The following is a 27258-nucleotide window of genomic DNA, read 5'->3' as shown; positions in this document are numbered from 1 at the left end:
AATGGCCTTCTTGGTGCTATTCCAATTCTTAGCAACAATATATTCAACTGCAATCCCAACAATATATCCCAACTTTTAACTAAATTTTGCTAACGATTCAAATGTTGTCAAGATTTTTTCTTCTTTTTTATATAGCTCAATAACAGTCATAAGGTAACCACTTCTACAGAAGTTTATGTTCCTTGAGCTTTCTTTTTACTTTCTATTGAATATTCTTAACATGAAAAATATTTAATGAAATTTACTCAAATACATAAAAATTTTCATCCCTAGAAATAGCAATTTGATTGAGGCGTTAGATCCGATGCAAATGCAAAACAATTAAATTTCTGAAGAAATAAATTTTTTTTCGTACCTTGAAATGCAATAACACATAGCGAACAAATGGTTATCCTATTTTGATTTGTGTGGAACTTGTTTTCCGACTATCCGAAATTAATGCACCACCTAGAAAGAATTATTCAATTGGACGTTAAATCTGATATAATGTTAGATCTGCTATAAGAGCAAGAAATTAAATTTCTGAAGGAATCAATTTTTTTTTCTATCCTCAGAAATAAAGTGACACATAATGAACAAATGATTATTATGTTTCGATTTGTGTGCAATTTGTCATCCGACTAGCGAAATTATCGCACCAAAAAAGAGTTCTTCGATAAGGACGTGAAAACAAGCAATAAATTTTTGAAGGAATCACATTTTTCTCTATCCCCAGAAACAAAGCAACTTATAGGGAACAAATGGTTATCATGTTTCGATTTTTGTGCAATTTGTTATGCACCTAGAAAGAGTTATTTGATTGGGACTTTAAGGCATTAACTCTGATATAATGCTACATCTGATATAAAGGCAAGCAATTAAATTTTTGAATAAATAATTTTTTTTTATTTCCCTGAAACAAAGTAACTTATGGCGAACAAATGATTGTCATGTTTCGCTTTGTGTGCAATTTGTTATCTGATTAGAGAAATGACCGCACCGAGAAAGAGTTATTTGATTTGGGACTTCAAAGCGTTAAATCAGATATAATGTTAGATCTGATATAAAAGCAAACAATTACATTTTTGAAGGTATCAACTGTTTTTGTCCCCTGAAACAAAGCAACTTATAGTTTAGCAAATGGTCATCATGTTTCGATTTGTGTGCTATTTGTTATCTGATTAGAGAAATTACTGCACCGAGAAAGAGTTATTTGATTGGGACTTTAAAACGTTAAATCTGATATAAAGGTAAGCAACTGAATTTTTGAAGGAATAAAATATTTTCTTTGTCCCCTGAGACAAATCAACTTATAATGAAGTATTGGTTTTGATTTGTGTGCAGCTTGTTATCCGACTGTAGATACAAGGAATAATATCCGAGTAATTCTTGTTCAAATCTACTTCATTCCATATGTGTTTTCAGTTAGAAGTTTTATGAAATTTCTTTACAATTTAGAGTATTTAATTTTACACACTGGCATTTTCTTTAGGACATTGAAAGAATGCACGAATAAGTTAATCTTTGTCTTTTATAACCTAGTCTATAATGTCAATGAGCTGCCGATTGTGCAGCTCATTGGAAATAATAATGTCATGACTTGGAAAAATGGAACGATAATAACATTGTACATTTGTATACTGTCGAAATTTTAAACTTTTCTCTTAGATAACGTAAATGTATTGAGAAGTACTCTCAAAACTATAGGGAAATAAAACTATTTGATAATAATGCTGTATCAACTATTAGTGCAATTCAAACTTTTAATTTTAATAATAATTTAATATCTTACGTTTTTCTCTGTGTATTTTAAAATGCTTTATAAATTTAATATTTTATACTATCTTATTATGTATTACACTCTATTATTACCAATAAAAATGAATTTTAAAAACATTTTAGACATTGTTTTTTTTATAATTACTAACATTGATTTCCATTTTGCAAATTTGTAAATATTCTATCAAGATTTTAAAAAAATCCATGAAAGCAAATTTTTCCTATTCTCAGTACAGTTGTTTCCTTGCATTGGGATCAAAATTACAAAAGTGCCGAGTTATACATTTGTTGTCGTAAACTCAAAATTGGTCGACAGTTCAACGAAGGTTATAAAATGAAAATAAAAAAATATTTATTGAAAGCTGTGATTGACCCAGATTCTAACCCAAGTGATGGCTAGTCTATACAAATTCTGCACCCGACTCGCACCAACCACAGTGCTGCCCAAAAATATGCTCAATGGTAGACGTATCAAGGGTTAGAGTCCCCTTGTCCTCAGGCTTACAGGAGTATGTTTTCATGGTTTTCCTCTCTATTCGAGGTCGTAAATGAGGGTCAGTTCCAACAGAAAGTCCTCCCCTAAGGCAAATTTCTCCCAATACTAACGAATAGGTTTCAAAATTACAAGGCTACGGAGTTGAACTTTGGTTGTCGTAAACTCAAAATTGTGTCGGGTGTTTCACAATGGTTATAAAAAAATATTTTTATTGAATGCCCCGTGGTAGCTCAGGGGATAGAACATCCACCTCCCTATTGGATGCCCCAGGCAAAGAATATAAAGTGCTGCCCTCTATATTCTTTGCCCTAGGCTCGGATCCCAGATTTGGCCAGTTGACACGAATTTTCTCAAATCACGCCGACCACCGGGCCAGTGTTACCAGATTAGGGGTTTTCTCCCTAAATTTAGGGGGATATTTTTTTTTTTTTTTTTTAATCTTCAGTGGGTATTTTGGGGGTTCATTCGTTTTTAGGGGTTTGTTTTAGGGCTATTTGTGAATTTTACTAGATTAATTTTGTTTGAGTTCTAATATCAAATTTTATAACTGAATGAGTGAGATGGTAATATGAAAATCAATATGTTAGACCAAAACAAAAAGATCAAGATGTAATATTAGAACTTAACCCCTTTGTTGAATGTAGTAAGTTATTACTTAGCTCGATCAACCTGTATGTTTGGTGAATTTGAATTCAAATTATTTAAATTTTTTAATGTGCATGGTTTAAAAATAATGCCAAAGGATAAAGAAAAAAAGAAGTACGTATAAAAGTACAAGAGAGATTGGTATCACGAAAAGCAGTTTAAAGGTAAATTAATAGTACAATTGTTCATGCTTTTTTTTAATTATCAGCAGATTATTAATTTGTTGATATTAAGATATCAAAAAGTATTAAAGCAGCGTTTTCGATACATTATTAAACTTTTGTACTATTTTTTAATACCTATACATTAAATTAAAAATTTAGGGTTTTTTTAAAAAATTTTAGGGAATTTTACAACGCTATTTGGGGGTGAGCGGTTATCGTGACCTGGCAACACTGCACTGTGCTGACGTAAAATATCCTCAGTGTCAGACGGAATATGGGTTAGTATCCCATTGCCGTCGGAATATCCGTGGGAGGTTGTCGTGGTTTTTTCTCTCCATGTAACGAGAATGCAGGTTAGTTCCATCAAAAAGTTCTCCACAAAGGCTTGCTTGGATCAATGTTTGATCCTGGAGTTCCCTTGTCTTATGGATTGGATTCCAATATTACAAGTCTACAGAGTTGAACATTAATAGTCGTAAACTCAGAATTGGAATACGGTAAAATGTACCATATTCTGGTAGTTTTGACAATCCTTTTTTCCACATATATTAAAATATAACTATATAACGTTAGGAAATAGAATTTTAGTGATGATTTTTTTAATTTTTCTTGGGAAATTTTTTTTTTTAAAAAAAGGATTTTTTATAGTACAAAAGCGACCTAATCTCTTAAACTGCTCACCATCAATGGCAGTCAAAAATGAAATATACAAAAGAATGAAGACAAAAATAATACAGAAATATAGTTTTAGGATAATTTAATTTATTTCAAATATTTGTATATGACTAGATAAAAATTATAACAAAAGCATATAAAATAATGTATACACAATTACAAAACACTGTACAAATATAAAAAGTACAAAATATTATTACAGTACAAGCCCATTATGTTTTGCAAAATAAGAGAATCAAAATAAAATGTATTTACTTCTTTTCGTTGTTAAGAGGTTTTCAAGTGTGAAAAATTTACAGAATGTCCATTTTTCTCAGATATGATTTCAACATAAAATTCTTATGTCATTATTTACTGTTGAAAGATCTTTAAATAGAGAAAAATATTTAATCCCAAAATTATAAAAATAAGTTTCCTGAAAATGCTTGTCAAGGAAGACCATTTAAGTTGTAAAAACCATTTTTTCTTGTCCACAATTTTTAACTGATTACATGTGTGATAAACATGTAAACATCTAGTCTCATTTTTTAAAAAATTTAATCGTAATCTAAACATGAATTTTAATGAAAATCATTATTCGCTATTTTTACAATTTTAATTGTTTAATAAAAATTCATATTCAAGATTACCTGATTTACGCAATATTTGAGTTGAAATCTTTATTGAAGCAAAACATTTATTGGAAATAAATTTTAGATTGCGGATCGTAAAATAATAATTATTATTATTATTATTGAAGGATAAGAATACAAATCCAAAATATTCAGTTCTTGTTTTCTTTTACCCAGCACTTTGAATAAATATATAACATGAATATTTTTCATAATTTTTTATACTATTGGGTTTCAAATCATTTCATATTTAAAGGTATATTTCTCTCAAAAACAGGAAATGTACCAAAAAATGTATTTACTCACCGAATTAAAACCCTACCTCGATGTTCACATGCATGCTATATGTTATGCACGTGGCAGCAGTGCATAAGATAGCGCTGAAGTTGAAGAAGATTTTTATGTGTTGGATATGGCCCCCTAGGTCTCCAGACATCATACTATGCGATTTCTTCTTCTTAGAAATATGATATTGAATGTGTGAGCAAAATTGAATATCCAATGAGTGCCGGGAGACTACGAACGCACACTGGACATTTATAGTATGTATCAAAAAATCAGTACGTGTAAATAAATTTTTATGTATCACCTGTCTTTATGCATCGCCTACTTGTGAATAAACAATCTTTAAAAATCCGATTAATAATTTAGGATAACCCGGTAGTTTTTTTTTTCTATACCAATCCTGAAACATGCTCTATTATGAAAAATATTCACTGCAATTTTGAAGTCCAACTGCAGAGTAGGGTTTCATTAAAAAGATAATTATTTTTTCGACCTCTTATAATTTTACGATCACTTTAATGAGTAAAGCAATGGTCTGTTCTAGAGTCAATGAACGCTTTGCAAAAAGTATTGAAACTAAATGAGACTAAACTAAATGTTATCAAATGAGAAAGTTAAATTGAATTTGTGGATGAATAAAAAAAATTTCAAAAAAAAAGCAATTTGATTTAAGCTGTATAAGACATCCTCAATTTTTCTATTCATTTTTAAAAAAATGACTAGTCTCAAAGTAATATAATAAACGTTAAAATTGCATTGTGCGCTATTTATAAAGCTCATCAATACTCATATCTTACAGCTCTTTTACAAATGATTTAAAAAGATGATTACACAGACATGTTTAAAATTTTACTCAAATATCATCAGTCACAAATATACACAGTTTGTTACTGAAAACAATACAGTTAATGTACAATGGCGATTTGATTTGTTGTTGTATAAGCTCCAAGCAAGATAATTTTGTTTCCTTTCAACTGACTCACAGACAACTTACCACCAGACATTTCGCCCAAATAAATATGCAATAAATAGCCAAATTACTCTTAAACCTACACTATATTATATGTGCACTCATTACACTTTTATTTATTCATTACCATGTTAATTTTATTCTTGAATGGCCCGCTTTTAAATTTAAATGCACTTTTTATAACAATCAAAAGATATTCAGTGAGTTTAGGATCATAGATTTCTGTTCCTTTCTTTGTTGATTGCAGGTTGTTATAATGTTAATAAGTAACTTAATTTATAATTAGTTATAATTAATAGTAATTAATAATTACGAATTCTTAACTTTTAATGATTATTATCCTAAGCAACGTTCAATATATATTCAAACATACTACAGCGAAAAGCCTGGAGTCATATTGCTGGTGGCGATTTATTCGAATCGCATGTATTTTACACAATTATTCACAATTTTCCGGGAGAATTTTGTCATCGCATCTGCATTCTATGACAGAACTCGATCGGGATGCTGAAAAGTTTTATAAGATGTCTCAAAATGTTTTCCCCATCAAATGTCCAAGATAATTTGGCACATCTGCATTTATCCTGGAAAAAAAAAGACATTTTATTCAAAAATAATTAGGATTTAAAGTACAATAATCATCAAATGAAGTACAATGATTGTATTTCTAGAATAAATACAATGGGTTTACAATGATTATTTAAGAAATTTCATTAAGTTCACACTAAAATCAATTTCATGAAAATAAAGAAAAATTAAAAAATTATTGCACAAATATATTTATAAATAAAAATAAGCGCAGTGTTTAGAGAAGAATTATACAAATTAGAGAAATTCAATTTTTCAGGCGTTTAAAAATTTCAAATATACTTTGGAAATAATAGTTTTTATTATTTAATCAAAAAAAAATTACAACTATTTTAAATTGAGCAGCTGTAGCTCAGGGGATTGAGTGTTCACTTCCCAATGAGATGCACCAGGTTCAAATCCCAGCGGTGGCTGGTTGATAGAAACTCAGCTCCCGGAACGCACCAACCACAGTGTTAACGTATCATATTCTCAGTAGTAAATGGATCATGGGTAAAGATCCCTTCGCCGTCGAGCTAACCGTGGGAGGCTTTTATGATTCTCCTTTCCATTTAACATAAATGAGGGTCAGTTACATCATAAAAGTTCTCCATGAAGGCTAGTTTATTCCAATGCTTGATCCAGGAATCCAAAATTACAAGGCTATGGAGATGAACATTGATAGTTTTAAACTCTGAATTGGGTCAGGTGTTTAACACCGGTTATAAAATAAAATAAAATTATTTTAAACAACAACTTGTCTTGCTTACTTTTTTTGCTTTTTACTTGTATTGAAGTTTATTGATGTGTACAGTATCTAAATTTATTCATTCCATGAAATACATATTAACTTTAATTTTATGCATAATATTAATGGTTGAGGCTATGCCTTTTTAATTGCTTGCACACTTTATCCTCACAGTTTAAATATTACTATAAATTTTGATAAAACTGCTCTAAGTCAAAATTCAAACATATTTTCAAACAATGTTAGTTCATTATTTAATAATAAAAAAGAAAAATTTAAAAAGGATTATTAAGATTTTAGCATTAATGAAAGTTCATGGTATGAAACATGCATTAAAAAGTATTTCTTTACATAATTTTTATTAATAGTCTGTAGAAAAGTTGAGTTTTGCTTAAATTTTGGTCCTTCCATTATTTTCATTCATTTCATTTCATTTTCATGTTACATCCTTTTAAAACAGGAGTTTCAGATTTTCGTTATAAAAAAATTTATGTAATCAATTTAACTTTTTTTAGTTTATCAAATCACCAGAAAGTTCCCTTTCAATTTTTAAATTTATAACACATATAATTTGATTCTATGTGCAAAATAAAACATACTTTAGGAAAAAGGAAAAAGAATAGAAGCAAGCCGGAAAAAAATAGTTGACATTACATTATCTTAAATAGAGCAAATCTTTCAATTTTTAAGCCTCATTTACGCGAATATATTTCAATGAAGTTGAAATATAATATTCAATTTATTCTTCAGCAAAAAAGAACTACGCCATTCAGGCTATGGTAATTTGTCACTTAAAACGGAAACACAGTTTACGCGAATATGTAAATCAACTCACTTTAATTCCTTCACTAATTGAGTTATGCCAACTCCATACCGAAAATTTAAATTCAAATTTACGATTCCTCTCGCGAGGCTTTCACCGATTTCTCCTCGCTGAGAAAAACACCACTTTTATATCTTTCTTTCACCGCCATTAAACACACCCCATAAGTGCACACAGCCGCCATATAAAAACTTCTTTCTCCCTTGCCACCATATATTTTACAATCTTTCAAAACCCGCCTCATGGGAAATTCGGTTCTTATTTATTACCTCCCCTGTCCCTTATTGTTTAAGCGAGAAAAGATAAACCCATCTTTCCTATCAAATGACGACACGTGATGAGTTTAATACCGAGTTTTCTGAACAGGGGGGTTTCAAGGATCCCTCTCTATTTCGCAAACCGCACTCCCACAATACAAAGGGATATTAATAAAGTTTAGAAGTGGCGAGAGACAAAACCAGGCACCCCAGGTGGCGTAGACATTGACGTATATCGGCCATCTTATTTCTTGTCTACACTGAATAGTTTTCTCAATGCTGAACTCGGAAATAATGACTTGGAAAATCAGTACTCGATGATGATAAAACTGTGCAGTAAAATGTGCCAACCGAACTACAATATGTATTCAGCAAGGATATAGAATATTAAAGGTCTTTCCCCGGAGGAATTAAGGAATTAATCAACCACGTTATAAACATTATTCAAAATCCGTATTAAGTATGGAATAGAGATGGTATTAGAAAATTTTATTGCAAAGGATGTTTCAGAATTAAATATAGAGATCAATTTAAATTTATTCCCAATTATTTGTTCCAATTATAGAAAAACATAATTATTTGAAGATTTATAATTACATTTAATATTTATTACATATAATACTTACATATTACAATTTTAATTACATATAATATTCATATTATATGTATCATTTATCTATCTCTCATTATTTAAATGACATTTCAACATAGACCTGATATTTTCACTTTCAATGTTTTGAAAATACCAATTCTGGCTACAAATGTCGGTTGGTTTATGGGCCGGTTTTTCCAATTTCTAGGAAAGGAAAATATTTTCCACTGTCAATATTTCTGCGTTTTTTGTTATAAATCAAATGAACTTGATTCTATATGCGTATATAATATTAATAAGTTACGAAGTAGTAAGAGACAGAACTACACTGTAAGAAATTCCGAATCAAATTATGGTATAAAGTACCGGCAATTTGGGTGCATCATTCATAAAATCCCTTTTACCGTAAATTCCATGTCTACCGTAAAATACTATACAGTTATTATTGAAGTAATATTTATTTAATTAGAGTGATTCAGTGACTTTGCTGTGATCATTACAGTAAAAATCTTTTGTTCTGTAACATGTGCAAGTAAAAACGAATTTTATGAAAAAGTACCGGTATTTATAAAAAGTACCGGCACTCCGATACTTTTTACCGTAATTTTTTCCAAAATTTTTTACAGTATAGGCATTTTATAACGTATACATTGACGTGTATTAGCCGTCTTATTTCTTGTCTACTCTGAATAATCTTCTCAGTGTTGAACACGAAAATAATGACTTGGAATGATGATATAAATCCATGTAGTAAAATGTGCCACGGTTAGTCATAACTGAACTATAATACGCATTGAGTGAGGATTTAAGATATTTAAAGTCCTCTGTGTATGAATTTATGCCGCATGATAAAAACATTATTTAAAATACATGTATTACTTACAGAATGTTTACGCAGGAATTAGAACATTTTATTACAAAAGGAGTTTCAAAATAAATTTGGAGATTATTTAATTTTATAGACAAATTTAAAGGCTCTAATTTAGAGAAATTTTATTGGTTCTAGTTAGTGCCGATTGGCTCTAATTAGGACCAATAAAATAATTATATTGCTTTTAACTAAGAGAAACAATGCTATTACTCTTATCAAATGTATTTAGATGTATCAAATAGTTAACTTACACAAATATTTATACGTCTATTGCATGTGCATTGCAAGCATACATTTTCTTACATCTCAAGCATTTACACGCCGTTTTAATACAAACCAGATATTTTCATGTCCATCATAGAGATAAAACAATTTTGATATACGGTATGTGGCATAAAATGTCAATCACGTTATACGTCATTTTCCCCGTATTTAAGAAAAATCAGGAAATTTATTGCACAGATAATTTTAAAATTATATTTGGATTTCAATTGTAATTTATTTGCTATTGTTTAATCTTATTTGAATTGAGCGCTATTTATACGTTTCTCATGCACACGTCCCTTGCTTTTACAAGGAAACAATAGCCAGGTCATTACAGTTTTATTGGAAACTAAAAATAAGTGCCTGCTTTTCTTTTAGGACAAGAATGGCCACATTATTCTCCGGACTTAAATCTATTTTAATATAAAGTTTTGAGTTAAGACGCTCAAGAATTTGTCATACTTGAAAAGATGCTTGCGCAAGGAATGGGACATAACGCCAGATATTGAAATGCAGCCCATAGCCAAATATTTATGATACCTTTACAACTCTGGTTTATGACCAAATGTAACCTTTGAAGACCAATTTTACATTTTTTACTGGAAGAAATTTTTTCATATTTATTTGAAATTCCAATATTGATACTTGATTAAGCACAAAAACTATTGTGTATTAAGTATTGAAGTTATTTCTTATCCACCGTCCTAATTGTTTTCAAATCAATTGATTAAAAAAGTGTTTTGAAAATATAGCACGAAACATCGGGTTATCATTTCCCCAAATTCTACGATATTTCCACAATACTTAGTGCGTAACATTTTAGTCATTTATTACAGCCGAAAGTACTAGTTTTAAAACATGCTGGATGTGCACCACTTTTTAAATTAAGCAGAGATGGGCTACTTTATAAAGTAGGCTCAAAATGGGCTAGTTTTGGAAGTAGCTGGAGATATGTTAGTTTTAAAATAAGCTGGAGATATACTAAAGTAAGGTTGGAATGACTTGGGTGAACTTGGATGTAAGGTAAGTTCAATTTTTTTTTAAAACCAGATGAAGTTGGCCTCTTATTCAAACATTATTTTTTTCTCATTCATATTAAGAATTGGTAGGAATCACTTCTTTTAATGCCACGGATTATAGAGAACTGCTAGATCAATACCATGCTTGGATACTGTTAAATCGTAACAGTCTTCGGCTCAGTGGCCGAGAATTTCTTCATTTTGCACTTCCCTCCCACCCTGATATGCGGAAGATGAGCAGACAACTCTGACAGCGAGAATGCCTCTCTTTATATTCGGACAGCCATTTTCGTCATTTATTACGGCTGAAAGTAATTTATAGTTTTCTCATGCCTACGCCACCCTTCCACACACCCCTTCAGGAAACGATATAGATGGTTTTTAACGGCACTTGGTGAGCGCGAGTTGTGCAAAAATGGAAACGACCAGTAATAAAACCGTTAATGTCATTTTGTGAAGGGGATGCTCTTTTTATTTTCCCTTCCGAGTTATACGGGCCATTTGGTTTTGGTCTTAGAGTTATAATGCCCGTGTTGCATGTTGCTCGGGCCGTGCATTAAGACGTGTGTTATGGCCCTTCATTGCAGCGTATTCATATACATACGGAATGAAAAGCATTTGTTGAAGGCTTGTGGATTAGTGCTGTCTCCTGCATAAGACGTATTTGTAACCCTATAGAAACGTGATGATGACAAGTGATTTTTTTTATGATCAGTTGCCTACATGATGACAAATTTGTGTAGCTAGAAAAGAGGTCGTTTGTAGGCAAATCTGATTATCATCATGGATGGATTCAATAGAAAAGCGATAAAGTTTAGAATAGTATTTTTAACATTTTCACCCAGTATTTAATTTGTCACATGCATTCATATTCACTAATTGGATATTGTGAGATATTAAAAAATAATAGTTATCTAATTAGTTATAGCAATTTTAAATAACAATAAATTTTTTAAAACAAAATATAAGCATCGTCATAACATATTTTTAATATTTTATTGTTGGAATTCTCATAAAAATAAATTTTTTAAAGACACAGATAGTAATGTAAGATGTTGCAATTTATTCATTAAATATATTTACATTGATTTAAAAGTTTGAATTATCAATTAAAGATTAGAGATAATTTGTTGCCAAATATAATATTAAAAGCAAAGCCCGATTTCTTATATAAATTAAGATTGATCTGTATTTTTTGTAAACAATATCACTGAACAAGCATTAAAAATACTGATTTATGGAAACTTTGCTAGTTGGCATTAACTTTTTTACTTAAAAAAATAATTTATTGTATATAGTTTTGTATTAACTATATCTCCAAGTTCAAGATATATTTAATATATAATTTATTTATAAGATGAGGCACTTCCAAAATGACATAATTTTTAATTTCCGTCTTAACAGATTGATCTGTAGTTTTTTTCTAAATGTTATTTATGGACAAGTGTTAAAAATATTGATTATGAAACTTTTGCATTTAGGCATAACTTTTTTACATAAAAAAAATTATTTATTACACAGAGTTTTCTATTACCTATGTCTCCAAGTTCAAGTTATATTTAATATATTAAGATTTAGCACTTTTCAAAAAGATGTAACTTTTTCTTTCTGCCTGAACAATCTGTAGTTTTTTTTAAATTATATTTCTAAACACGCATTGAAAATATTGATTACAAGAACCTTGCCGGTAGGCATAACTTATTTACTGAAAAAAATCAGTATACAAGAACATTCTTTATTTTATAAAATTATCCGTTTTATAAACTTATTTTCTTCGTTTAAGATGCATGGAAATAAAATTTTAAAACATTTAACTTGCAGTGACTGAAAATGCATATTTTTTATATAAATCTGAAAAAAGGGGGTAGTAAATGAAAGAATGGTCAATATAGAATAATAGAAATAGAATATAATTAATGGTCAATATAGGTTTTATATTTTCTCTCTTTTGTTAAAATGTAGCGTTAATGGCGAATGCTTGGATGAAACGACTTCTAAGACTGCAAATACTTTCATATATTTATTTTCTTGTTGATAAAATTGTGTCTTTTTTTAACGCAACCCATTTATAAATATCATCAAGATACAAAAATTGTGACTCTATTTTTTATCACCCATTACGATATAATACACACCTAATGCTCAGTAGATATAGTGTGGTTTAATTTGAATGCCTTTGCCACCGGTTTCTAACAAAGCCAAATACAATTGCTAGGTTGCCATCACACATCACAAAACTGTTAGCTTTTCGTCAAAAAACCTGCACATTGTATTATCTTCCAATGTATTTGTAACTGAATCTGTTAATTTCGTGTAACGTGCTGTACAATATAAGGATGAAGAGAGCGCTAAGCTTTCCTGGCTCACACAAAGTTAACAAAAGAGCGCTTTTGTCCTTAGAGTTGGGAAGCGTGACTATTTTGCGCTTGGTTTGCTCTTGGGGGACCTGTAGCGTGACCGTCATGAAAAGTGGAGATAGAGTGGTTGAATATTGGTTTATTGGAGTGGGTGGAGGTAAAGATATTAATTTAGGTCCGGAGAACTGGGAAATTCTTTTAGCCTTCCTGGTGAAAGGTTTCGTAAATTTCACGACATTTTCTCATTGATCACCAAAGGAAGGGAAAGGATCTTAAAAAATATTTGTATAGCATAAAAATTGTCCGTGTTTTTGAAATGGCGTAGGCGTTTGATACCTTCCTACGTTTTGGGAGGCGTATTTGTCATTTTATCCATCCCATCAAAATCTGTTGTCTGTTGTAAACTGAATCACAGTAAAATAAATGATAATTGCGAAAGGTTTTACCCACATGGCACTTCTCACAGTCAAATAACAGGGTCTTGTTTGGTATTTGTTCTTTATTTGCTTGTTTTTCTATAAAACTAAGAGTTTTAATTTAGTAGGCGTTTATTCAACACTAATGCTGTTTGAAAAGAAGCGTAATCATGCTTTTTAAATAACGCTCTTTTTAAAAAATGGGCAAATTTTTTTTTCGAGTATTAAATACCATTTACTAATCGCAAAACATTTCTCATACATTTGATTCTATATATCTCTATATATCAGTAAAAAAGGATAAAAAAAATCACGTGATATGATCATTAATAGAAAAAAATGATCAAGATATCTTTGGTTTCCATCAGCATAAAACTAATTGTTGTAAGGGCATTTACCAGTAGTTTAATGGTATTAAAAGGTGATATTTATAGTTCAATAACCTTTCGTAATATTATTCCCTGTTTTTATTGCAATTTTGGCTTTGATTATTATTAAAAATTTAAGGTAAGGCTTAAAACTAAGTGTATTATTCCTATATTATATCATCTAATCACAAAACATTTCACGATTAAGATATTTAATTTATAATATTTTAAGATGCACTACCAGTCATTCCTTCGAACTATTAATTTATGTTTTTCTTCCAGCAAAATCATAATAATTAATGTATTAATTCACCTACCTAATGCCCGTAAAACTACTTTAATTCATATCTATATTAAGCTTTGGTCAAAAAAATATCTTTTTGTCACTTTGAAAAAAAAAATTTTTTTTTCAGTAAATCTACAATTTTCTACAACTTTTAATTAGAAAATAAAACATATTTAAAAATCAAATATATTATTAACTGATATTTTACAATTAAATTATCTAAAAACTTTGTACGGAGAATTTAAGACATTTGTTTAGCCTTTAATACAAAAAGTTGAGTGATCTAATCATAACACCAGTTGATGAAATTAGTATAATGATGCTCAGGAAGTTTTTACAGGTAAGAAAATATATTATTACATGATATTTTACACAGAAATGAGTTCGAATCTCTTAAAGGAAAATTTAAGATGTTGGTTTAATTTTTTAATTAAAAAAAAGAAGCAAATTTATTATTCGTGATATTTTACATACATATTATTCAGAAAATCTTAAGACGGTTATTTATAATTTTTTTAGTTTTCAGTTCAAAAGGTTTTGTAAAAGATTATATCGGATTATTGAATTAAGGGTAAAATCGAGTATTAAAAAAGTTGAGTTTTTTATTAGATGATTGCTGTATTTAAGGACTTTGTGTGATAAAAAAAAGCTTAATTACAGCTCTTATTGCATGAAAAAATGAGGAAATATATTTGTGAAAAATTTTTACTTCCATTCAAAAATAATAGTATAAGTTGTCATGGTAGATTTGTGGAAAGTTAAAAGTGTCCTTACTAGCACATTAAAATTTATAAAATTTTCTTCTAAATCACGATTTATCTAAACTGAAATCAAGACTAATATATGATTTAACGATACTGTCAAATTCAAGAAAATAATTTACTGTTAAAATTTTAACTTTCTATTCAAATTAGTACAATTATAAAATGTTGCTAGACTGTATCTAGATCAGTAGTAATTAATTACCAAGAAATTCGTCAATAATTTTAATAAAATTATTAGTCACTAAAGTAAAAAACCAAACCCTTACATATTTTAATATAATTAATTACTAAATATTCATTAATTAGCAGGGAACTTTGAAGAAGAAGATTCTAAATTACTATTTTTGTGAAATGAGGAATATTTAAGACCGTAATCAAACGTTTTGCAATCCAAATCATAACATCACCTAATGAAATGATTAGAATAATAATCAGAAAAATTTCAATCGAATCTTAAATTGGCGAATTTCGACTTCTTGTTATGAAGAATATCTAATGTCAAAAAAAAAAAAAAATTTCACAAAATTTCCTTTTTACAGGTAAGCAAATATATTATCACGTAATACATACAAATGAGTTAGAAACTCTGCGCTAAAAATTTAAGAAGTTTGTTTAGCATTTAGTTCAAAGCGGGTTGTGTAATCAAATCCCGACTCTTCCTGTTGATGAAATGAGTCGAAGAAGCAGAATCAGGAAACTTCCAATCGAGCTCCTTCCAACAAGCGAGATATTTGCATTTATTGTGGATGAAAAAGTTTTTATGGTGTCTATGCTACATTTTATGGGTTACGGAGTAATTCCTCCCTAAGCCCGAAAACGAGTTACATTTCTTTTGTCCCGCCTTTCCGGATCCTGCTCCGTCTCAATTTTTTCTATCGCTCCTTTTTCCGGCTTCTGTTATTGCTATTGAGAATTTTTCACCACCTCCTACTTCTGCAAATCTTATGAGAGCAATCATAAACAGACCCCTTGTTCTGTGCTACCGGATATAATCTTTTTGCTTGATCCAGTACAAGAGGACCGTATAAGAATTGAATAAGATAGAATGAAAACAGAATTACAATTTTGTATTTTTATTCGTAGTATCTTTACTTTTAACTTAAATGAACTAATTTATATGGAATTATATAGAATATTATATAGAATATTAAGCTTTATTAAATTTGCTAACATACTGTTATTGTCATCCTTCTGCATTCAAGTTTACAGTGCGCAAAAAATGGATCATCCTGAATAACTTTTGATCTAATAATCGGATCTTCTGTAACTTAATCTAATGGTTCGAGGGGGTTACCTCAAATATACTAATTAATTATGGCAGACAATTATTTAAGTTATGAAATCAGACACAAAGGACTTACTTTCTCTGAATAAACATAGCTATTTTTCAATGAATTCGGATTTCTGCAAAATATTTGAAATAGCCGCAATCTGGGAAATATAGTTCCAATTGTTTGGTTCAGGAGTGTGGTCGAAATAGGGACCCCTTAATGTCATTTTTACTTTTGCGTATTTCACCTTATCTCAAGAACTAAGTGAATTGAACATTTTTTGTACCCAATTATAAAATTTGTTTATCCAAAGATAATTCCATGCAAAAAATAACTTTTAGTAGATATTTATTATTTTTGTATAATTTTATTTAGCAATAATCTCAAAAATTTTGAATTGTAAGTTATACACCTGCACAATTTTAAAGAACGTAGTTTTACATGACAAAATGCTAAATTTGAGCGAAATTAGTCGAATAGTTTCTGAGAAAGTGAATTTTCTAAGAAGTTGTAACTATTGGAGCCCTCTTTCCCAGATTGCGGCTACCCTTTATATTTCGAGGGTCGAAAATTCAAACCCGGCGAAAAAAAGGCTTGCTTATTCCGGAAAACGGCTTTTTTGTACCTGATTTCGTAACTTAAGATATCGACTGTAAAAATTAATCAGCATGTTTGAAATTTCCCCCTTGAGCCATTAATATTGGGTTCTAGAACAGGAAAATTCGATCATAAGATCAAAAGTTATACAAAGTAAACTTTTCTTTTGCGTCCTGCACCTCATTTTATATAATACTTGATGCTTTAACTATAAACGAAAATAAGCCTTAGTTTTTAGTTTAGATAAATAATATTTCTGGCCACCAAAACTGCAACTAAACGTGTTTCAATCACTACTAAATCATCTCTTAAAAATATAAATAATTTATAAAAATTCATTCATTTTTTTATATTAATTTTGTATGTCAATTTTGTATTAAAAAATGCAAATATATTTAAATTCCTGCTGTTAATTCAACGGAAAGATAAATAATCAGCAAATAAAATAGGTACTAATATATTTCTCTAGATGATTAACATATAAGTATTTTAGAATTTGAATAGTTAAACCCTTTTATAGTTAAGTATAAATTACCAAAGCACATTTTGTGCTATAAAGTTCTACACTGCAATAATTTGTAACTTCTAAGAAAACTTAAAACTGATTTTAACGTAACTCTTAAGAAATGCTGTCGTAGAATTTTTTAAGTATTATGGAATAACTATATTAAGCTGAATTAACAGATTCATTAGTTCTTAAAGTTATTTTTTCGTTATGTTCGCTTTTTCTTCCAACTAAGTGTAAGAAAAGATAACCTTTTAAATAAACGATTCTATAACTGACTTAGTTTCAAAATCATTTTCTAACTTTAAATGTTTAAACTTATGTTGTTTACTGAAGTTTAAATTATCCAAATCATATTTTGTACTATGAAATTTCATACAATATTCTGCAATTTAAGAAAATTGAAAACTAATGTTTACACATTTCATAGATATAAAATTGTTACAGTACTACAAAATTATTCACCTCTACAACCACTTATGAGGTTTTCAAGTTAGGAATTCATCACATATAAATACAATTAAATAAATATATAAGTACTAGGAGGCTTCGCTCCCTGCTCGCAGGCGCTCGCCAACCCCCGGAACTGCTTTCGCAGTTCATTTCGGATTACTTCGCAATCCGATGCTCGCTTTGCTCGCTCATTGGATCCGTTCTTAACGTCTAGCTTTTGTATACTTTTTTTAACACTGAAGTTCCGAAAACTCTTCATTGTAGAAAATTCTAAACCTGTGCATTTCAATATTAATTTGAAATTGAAAACAGTTCGCATATTTTTCTTAATCACACTATTCTAAATTTCAGTTGTTGAGAAAAGTAACTTTTGTAAGTTTTGTTTTAAAGTCTTTCCCACCAAAGGGCTAAAACCATGTGTTGTAAAACAATATGAAATAGTACTGAACGCCGGATGTAAAGCATCGGCTTCGATGAAGATAATTTTGTGAGAATGTTTTTGATAATTCGGTGAGAATTCACCCGATTAGACATATGATACTCACTACGTGCTCTTCCGCGCCGAAGCCTATCAATTAAAACGTATTAATGTTTTATATAATATAGATTAGCTATATGATGCTCACTACGTGCTCTTGCGCGCCGAATCCTATCAATTAAAAATGAAAACTGTTGCCAACGCGAGAAAAGAAATATCATCGGTTTTATTGATACATACGTATTAGCGTTTTATATGATATAGATACCATTATTTAAAATATCATAAATTAATTTGCAATAAATTATATGTATGTTCTTGCTTTTTGCATTTTAAATAGAATGCTGGGTAATTGGGGATTTGCAATGTGCAAATATATTTGAAAGAAGACTCCATAGCTGTATGGTCGGTCCCTCGATAGAAATGCTCTGATAAGATCACTGATAAAAGCTCTAAGCGGCACTGATGAGCTAGAAAGGAGATTTGAACTCTAAGATCTAAGAGACTGATTTTATGAGGCACATAAAATTTCTTTCATACCTTCCGCCCTCGGCACGTATGCAAATGAAGGAGTAAATACTTTCAGCAAAAGGAATCTCATTCCTCGTTTGGACTCACTTAAATAACTTTTTTCTCACTCTTCTGTTTTCTACAAATCCAATCCCTTCTGAGTAAAGGCCAAAACTACGGGCTCTAATTCTTTGCCGAGTATTCAGGAAGAAATGTTAAGAGTGAAAAAGCATTTGTATGTAAATTTTATTGGGACGAAAGAATATATATTTTACTCATTTAGCGCTTTCATCCAAACATGCTGGGTGCTTATTGTCTGTTATAATCGTCGCAGTGAAGACCTTAATTCTGATTTATCATAGCAGGCTCACCATAATTCATAATTATAAAAACTTTTTAACGATTGAAAGGAGACCAAAAGTTATCAGAACAGATATTACATTTGCATTTTGTATTTTATACAAATAATTTTAACAGACCTGTCATGGCAAAGGAAGGAAGTATTATTTAAAAGGAAAATATCTTTTCTAATTAAGACTTTAGTACGAAGAAATAAGAAGCTGTTGGATTCTGAAATGCGAAAATTAAACATTTTTTCACTTTAAATTAAGTTACTTCTTAATAGATAATAAGCAGAGAAGAGCTAAACTCTGGTTTATCCTCTCAGACTCAACATAATTTAAAATTATAAAAGTTCTTTAACGACTGATAAAGGATCATAAACTATCAGAGCAGATATTTGCATTCTGTAATTTTATCTCAATAATCGGGATTTGTCAAATCATCGGGACTGATATATCATCACAAATAAAAGAAGCATTATTTTTTTTTTTAAAAATGTCTTTTTTGTATTTTAACTTTAATCTAAGGTTTTAAAAAACTGTTAAAAGCGTGAAATTCAAACATATTTTCAGTTTAAATTAAGTCACATCTTTAAATAAGCAAGAATATAATGATGTAAAGTTCGTTATCGTATTTTGCTAAACATTATAATATACTCATATTTAATTTTAGAGAAACCTTCTAACATTCAGTTTGTTTATAGTTTCTTGCGTCGAGAAAATATATTTTTTCAGAACTTGAAAGTTGTCACTAGTTCATTGGGTAATACGACTATTATTTAAATTTTAAAACTTTCTTGAGATCCAACAGTACTAATTAATGACTATTTTTTAATTGAAAACTTAATTGCATAAAAAATTAGATTTAAGATCAAAGTTTGGTCAGAAGTGTTAGATAACAAATCAGTTATAATTTAATTAAAATTAGTTAGATTTCAATTTAAAAATTCAATTTATTTGAGTTGCTGATTTAATTATTACCCTTGATATCAAAGAAGATCTAAAGTTAAGACAACGATCAGTTTTTATATATTTGAAAAAAATTAAACTTATAAATATATATGATCAAGTATAAATACAGAGGATTCCTTTTTCATCACCTTAAATGTGTATTTCTAGAATTTGTTTCGTAAATTAAGACGAAAATTTATAATTATTTGATATCAAAACTAAAAATTTATACACGAGGAAAGACAAAAAATATTATCAAAACCTGATGAATCGATATTGACGAAACCATTAATAAAAATATTAAAAACAATTTGATTTCCTGATGAAATTTGAAGGTATTTTTGAGAGTCATCTTTCATCTCTTCATCATTTCTTTAATTTAATAAAGTTCATATTCAATACTTACTTAAATACCCAATTTACGAGCACACAAAATTCTAAGGATCTATATTAAGTACGGTAATGATGGAAGTACTACACATTTGAATGGCCATTTACGAATGTTCTGCTTGCAAACTTTAAAAGCATAGAACTCAGTTAAAAGAAAAATCCGAGCAGTTTCGATAATTTTTGTGAAAATAAATATTTGGATCAATTACACTTGTTCCACAACGTACACAATGTACTGAATGTACAGACAATGTACAGACAAAACACAACATGTTACCTCCGAAACATTCAATTTTTAATATTTTTAAAAAAAATTACATTTCAAAAAGTTTTTAAAAATTAGTGTAAGTGGGAAGGACTACAATACTTATTTACACAAAAATGATTAGAATTGCTTGAATTACTTTGAATTGAATGTAAATTGAAAATTTTTATTTTTAAAATCCGTGTTTGTTTTCAAGAAAGTGCAGCAAAAACTTCTTAATTAATATATTAATCATTTTATCCCTATTGACTATCCTGATTGCTGTCTTCTCAAGCTGTCGACAAATAATCACGTAGATGATTTAATTTGAAAAGGTATACACGAGGCACTTGAGCGCTTCGTATCGAACCTTTTCTCATTCAATTAGGACGAAAATAAAACTAATTGTCGATTTTGGCAAAGAAATAGGGGGATGGTTCACAATCACAATGTAAGTAGAGAAATAAAGTAGACCAGGTAGGGGACAAAGATAAAAAAAGATTTCTCACTCAATTTCAGTAATGCAGAGAACAAAGACCTTCAGGGACTGCTTAGGGATTGGAATTGGGAATTGCAGGAGCTAGGCATCAGGCTTATTAATCTGTTTACGGTTCATAATCGTTTCTGAGTTGCCTAAATTGCTCTTGATGAAATTATGCGCTCCCAGAAACAGATGAAGAGGGCAGAGCTGGCGTTGAAAGCTGCACTCACTGGGGGAAAAGCAGCTTTCAGTAAACGTCATTTGCATATCCATGTTTTAGAAGGCGTGAGTGAAATTATTTGTCGAGTGACTATGTCAACAGGCAGCTAGCCTGAGGTGAGAAGGATTAGGAAGAATAAGTGTATAGATTTCATATTCTTGGGGCTTCTTAAACTTAATGGCTGCTTAGTAGATTTTCGAATGAATTTTCATTATTCAAAGTGCTTAAAAGCGAAATGTAACAATGGAGAATTTTTCAATTTGAATATGACTCCAATTTATAAAGATAAGTTCTTTTGTATACGTTTTTATCATTTATATATTCGCTTTAATTCGTTCGGAAGTGAGAAATATTAATGAAGGGAAACTATTTGGGTGCAAACTTTTGATACTTTCCACTGAATCATTAGCAATTGAATACACTGCTTTTTAACACATGATACAGAAAATCATTAAATTACAATATGAAAAAAAAAGTTTATTTGTGAAAAATTGTGATAGAATATAAAGTAAATATGACTAAAAAAATTTATTAAATCTTCCCATAAAAAACTTCTTATCAGACGCTAGTTCTCACAATATCAATGAATGAAAGTTTTTCAGATATTATCAAGTTTTATGCTTTATTTAGAATTGTTCTAAAAGGTTGACTAACTTTTCAAAAATAATTAAGATTTATATATTTCGTTTAGAACTTATCCTGAAATGAATGTCTCATAAAAATATTTTATCTTTAATTTGTTCTAAAAAGTTCATTAAAGAGAATTTTATGATGTAATTAAGTTTTAATTATTTAACATAATTTATATTGATAAAAAATCTGATCATCTCACCGAGTCTGATGAAAAGTTAAATTAAAAGTTTCACAAAAGTTTCCTATCTGACTTAAGTTTTATCAACTTCATTTAATTTCTTGACAATATTTCTTATTTAGCATTTATGCTGAAGCAAATCAGATAAAAAATTAATTAAATTTTTCATAAAGACTTCCGTTTTGCTCTAGTTTTGTCAAATTCCTTGAATGAGAATTTTCAGATATTATTGTGCTTTAGATTTTATTCAGAACTAAACTGAAATGAATCTGATGGAGAAAAAAAATCAACAAATATTTTTTATTATTATTTATTAGATAGTCCTCTGAAAGAGGTTTGATTACTCAACAAAGTTTATCAGTACTAAATCTTATTTTTCTAAATTTATTTTTCTCATTTTAAATCTTATATTCTTATTTCTTGAATTAACATTTAATAAAAATGTAGTATTTATAGTTTTAAATTAGTTACATTTTGATTTTTTTTATGCTGCTACGGCAGACAACTTTTTATGCTACTCAATCATACGTTTCTCGCAACACTCAATTTTGTGATTACTCAAAATTACTTCAATTAGAAATATTTATATTTCTTTACGCAAAACTTTTAATTATGATGCTCAATCATTTTTACTTATATCAATGAACACATGTTTTAATTGTGGTTGACATATTATTAAAGATAAAATTTATGTTAAAAGCACTTATTTTATTTATGCATATTTAATTCCTTTGTCAATATTGTGTTTTTGAAAACAGTCTACTTAAAAATTTTCAAAAATTCTAAAAATTACAAAAATTAATTTTTCAGATAAATTTTTTTCTGATAGTTCTTTACTTTAATCACATTCATTACATTAATCACATTTTAAGTGGGTGAATTGTTTCAAAGATTTTAAAAATTTCTCCATATTTTTAGTTTGAAATAGGATACATTAAATTCATGCATATTTTACTAAGAAACAGAAAATTTCTGAAATAAAAAAAAGTTTAAATCATTATTTCTGTCTTGTGAAATATTCTAAAATTCTTAAAAAATGTTACTAAGTGTTTTAAAAAAAGCATAATAGAAAGCATAAATAGGAAAAATATACATTTTCGTAACGTATTTAAAATGAATTTTATATTAAAATTTTCAAAGCACAAACTTAAATTTTCCTTTAGAAAACTAAACCAAAATGTACTCTTTCCTATTTTTAACACATATCTGTTGAGTGCTATAACTTTCTGACATTTATATGAGTACAAAAATAACTTTTACATAGTTTCTCTACCAATTTTTTACCCCCAATACCCAAATCTATACTATGTAATACCCCATTGTATGCCCCCCGCTATCACTCTTTCTCTCTAATCTACTTCATAGATAGAATCACGCACCTCTAATGAAATAAATGCGAGGGGAGATCGCCACAACTATCCCCCCTCATCACGACAGGAGCACGCCTCTTGTCGAATGACTGAGATGACTATGTCCCCCTCTGCCCCAACGTTCTAGAATGTCATCCCCCGCATCTTCTGCGTTTACGTTAGGGGGGCCTTTGCTTTTGGATTGATGTTGATGCTGGGAAAACCTTGTCCCAGGGGAGTTACTGTTGGAGTTGTGTTGTCTTATGCTTGTTCAACCACTGTAGGAGGGGATGAACCGATTGATGCGGTGAACTACGATTTGGAATAAGGGGAAAGTGTTGAATTAACGGTTAAATAGAGTATAAAAAAAAGTTGGGTATTTTTATTGGATGATTGCTGTATTTAAGAGCTTTGTGTGATAAAAATGGCTCAATTACAGTTTTTATTGTATAAAAAAATGAGGAGGTAAAATTTTGGGAAACATTTCACTTCTAATCAAAAATAAAAGTATAAGCTGTCATGGTAGGTTAGTGGAAAGTTAAAAGTCTTATTACCTGTACATTAAAATTTATGAAATGTATTTCCTACTAAATCACTTTTTATCTCAACTAAAATATTGACATATGATTTAACGATACTGTCAAATCCAAGAAAGTTAGGTTACTTTTAAAATTTTAACTTTCCATTCTGCTTACAATTACAAAATGTTTGCTAGGCTGTATCTATGTCAGTAGTAATTAATTACCTAAAAATTCGTCAATAATTTTAATAAAATTATTAGTCACTAAACTAAAAAAAAAAAAAACTTTGTATATTTTAAGATAATTAATAACTAAATATATTCATTAATTAATAAAGAACTTAGAGAAATGAGATTCTAGATTGCTTTTTTGTGAAATTAGGAATATTATCCTTAGAAAATACAGCAAATTTTTTGCTTACAATACACATTTATCGCTTAAAAACTGCCTTATTCATTACCTGCCTGAAAAATATATATTTTTTAACATATGGCAGATCAAAATAAGAGATTAAGTTCAAAATATCACTTGATAGCATAACACAAACATACACATAACATACTTTAAATTCATAAAATGTGAACATAACGCAAATTTTAAATTGCTAAAGCTACAACTTGAGTAATATCTGAATATTTTCTGACATTAATTTTTTACGTTCGGCTTTTAAGATCTTAAAAGTGCAATCTTGAAAAACATTTATCAATTTATTATATGATTAAAAAATTTATGAAATGAGGCGATCATTTAAAATTCACATTCTTATAGTTGAAATTTAATTTTCTAAGAAACTTGTTGCAATTGCATCCCACTCACGTGTTGTTACAGCATTAATCTATAGTTGTTTTCATGCCTCCTTTTAACCTTCATCAAATGATAAGCATCGCCGAATCAAACCTAATTCATTTAATCTGTTCTCCCTTTTGTACTATTCTTTCTGGTTATCGCAGAATGACGTAATTTGTATCCACTATAGGGAGGATTAGAAGGTAGTCATTATTTTTACGTGTGGGAGGTTGTTTCGCGAGTGTACTTTGAGGTAATGGCTTATGGCAGTTGTGTCCTGCAAGCACTTAATCTAATATTCGTTCCTTGGATGTCACATGCCTTTCAAGAACAATCTCTGCATAACTCAATAAAGTTCCCACAAGGGGCACTACTTGTCCTTTTTTTACATTATTTATTGGCATTGACAAGATAGGAAAGAAATACAGTGCTTCAAATATCGTGCTTTGTTAAATGCTAAATACATATTATGATGCGTAATAACCAAGAAATTGTCCGAGGTCTATCAATTACTGAAATCAAAAGAGTAGGTTATTTAGTTCACAGCATAGTTCATCACAATTAACTTTCTAGTAATATTTCTTTATAACATTATTTTAGTTTGAAAGATGAAAACTGAGTAGATAACTATAAATTAGCTTAAATTTAGTTTGACGAAGGAATTATGAGAAGTTCAAACCTGAATTATATAAACTTTAAACTAAATAATATTATTGTATTTAGTTTATATTTTTTATAATTTGGGTTAATATTTAAAAATTTTATGCTTTAAATAAATAGATTATTTCATATTTTTTATGAATTAGGCATAATATTTACAATTAAACACTTTTAAAAAGTTACTGATAAAGTTAAAATCTAAATTTTAAAACATCAATTTTTTTTATGTGTGAGATATACGTAAAGCCGCAATCTATTGTTGAAATAAATGTGTTTGAGCTAAACAATATAAATAAGTTGAAATTAAAGCGAATTAATTTTGTATATAATAATTTTTTTGTAATTTTGCTTACATTTTATTTCGGCAAAAAAAAGAAGCATAAATATTGAACAGTTTCAATTCTAAGAATTTTTTCTATTTTTTATAAAACGTTAAATGAAGTTAATCAAATAATTGTAATTTTAATAATAAAATTTATTATTATAATTTTGATGATCAAATTAATTAGTATATTAAGGTTAATACTTAAAATTTTTATAAGGTGCAGGATAAATTTTTATTAATTTAATTTATTTCTCTGCATTGATAAAGTTATTCACTTATGCACTTATAAATAACTGTTAATTAAATTAGTTGTAAAAGTTTTGCTTAAACGTTTTCGAAAAATATTACATTTTATATTTTAATAAATTTATAATCATTTACAGTTTTTCGAAATAAATATTTATTAAAAAAAAAATTATTTAAAATATTTTTAAAATATTAGATAAATTATTTTATAATTTTATCCTAAATAAGGATATTTTTCTATACTTTTCTTGCAAATTGAAAACCTTTGCATTTTAACCATTCCCAAGTTTGAGTGAATTGATATGAAAAGTTTGCCCCTACGTGTGGTTTTCCTAGCATGGAGAAAGGAGAAATATGAATGCAATAACAGCAAAGCAGCTTCAGCGTCATCCACAACCTGCGAGAATCAGGTTTTATGTTCAATAGGTTTCTTAGAGAAAAAGATAACTGCAAGAGAAGGTTAAAATGTTCTCCTTGCTACATTTACTTTTCATTTTTATTATAATAATCAGTAATTATTCTCTTCTGTTATGACACTTCATATATTGCTTCCTCATTTAGCCATCTCATTTTAGGTCATTCTCTGGATCTTGTGTTTATAAGTTTTTAATTCAATATTTTTCTCAAAATTCAACTATCTTACTACACTAAAAAAGTCTTTATGCAAATTAATATTGGTGAGAAATTTTTTTTAAAAAAAACTTTGTTGCAATAGACCTATGAAATTCATTTAAATGCTTACGACGCAATTTTCATTTAAGAATTTTTGGAAAAACAATTTCATATAAATAAACATTTGCATTTATTTCATTTAGTTATATATTAAACTTTTAAAATTCGTTTCGTACCATTTAAAAGAATAATTTTATTTGTTTTGATCAAAAAGCTTCATGACAATCCTTTCTTAGTGAGACCATATAATAAAGTCCGAAGACTCAGCAACTTTCATTAATCATTCCCTTATTCTTCAACAAAATTACCTCATCAAGAGAAAAACAGATCAATGACTTTAATTATAAGAGTTCTAAGGACATCTAATTTGGTTTTCTTTCACAAAAAACGCAACAAAAAAAAAACTTTTAGCATCATCAATAACTGCACCTGGATTGACCAAAAACTTCAGCGCTAACTTCATTTGATTCAAAAATAAAGACAGTGAGAAGAAGTGCGATACCCTCAACCC

The 27258-nt window shown here is 28.9% G+C and overlaps 1 protein-coding gene across 1 annotated transcript in view; it reads right to left on the bottom strand.

The window, feature by feature from the left end:
- Nucleotides 1-3808: 3808 nt before the first annotated feature.
- The window catches only part of LOC139426940 (uncharacterized), a 47739-nt gene continuing 24289 nt past the window's right edge, over nucleotides 3809-27258 (bottom strand). The window contains exon 3 of the mRNA XM_071187123.1: nucleotides 3809-6188. Within this exon, the coding sequence (XP_071043224.1) occupies nucleotides 6072-6188 (117 nt within the window). The 3' untranslated portion in view covers nucleotides 3809-6071. The remainder of the gene's footprint in view (nucleotides 6189-27258) is intronic.

Source organism: Parasteatoda tepidariorum, chromosome 1, assembly GCF_043381705.1.
Source record: "Parasteatoda tepidariorum isolate YZ-2023 chromosome 1, CAS_Ptep_4.0, whole genome shotgun sequence".
Lineage (NCBI taxonomy): Eukaryota > Metazoa > Arthropoda > Arachnida > Araneae > Theridiidae > Parasteatoda > Parasteatoda tepidariorum.
This window is presented reverse-complemented; position numbering and strand designations above follow the sequence as displayed.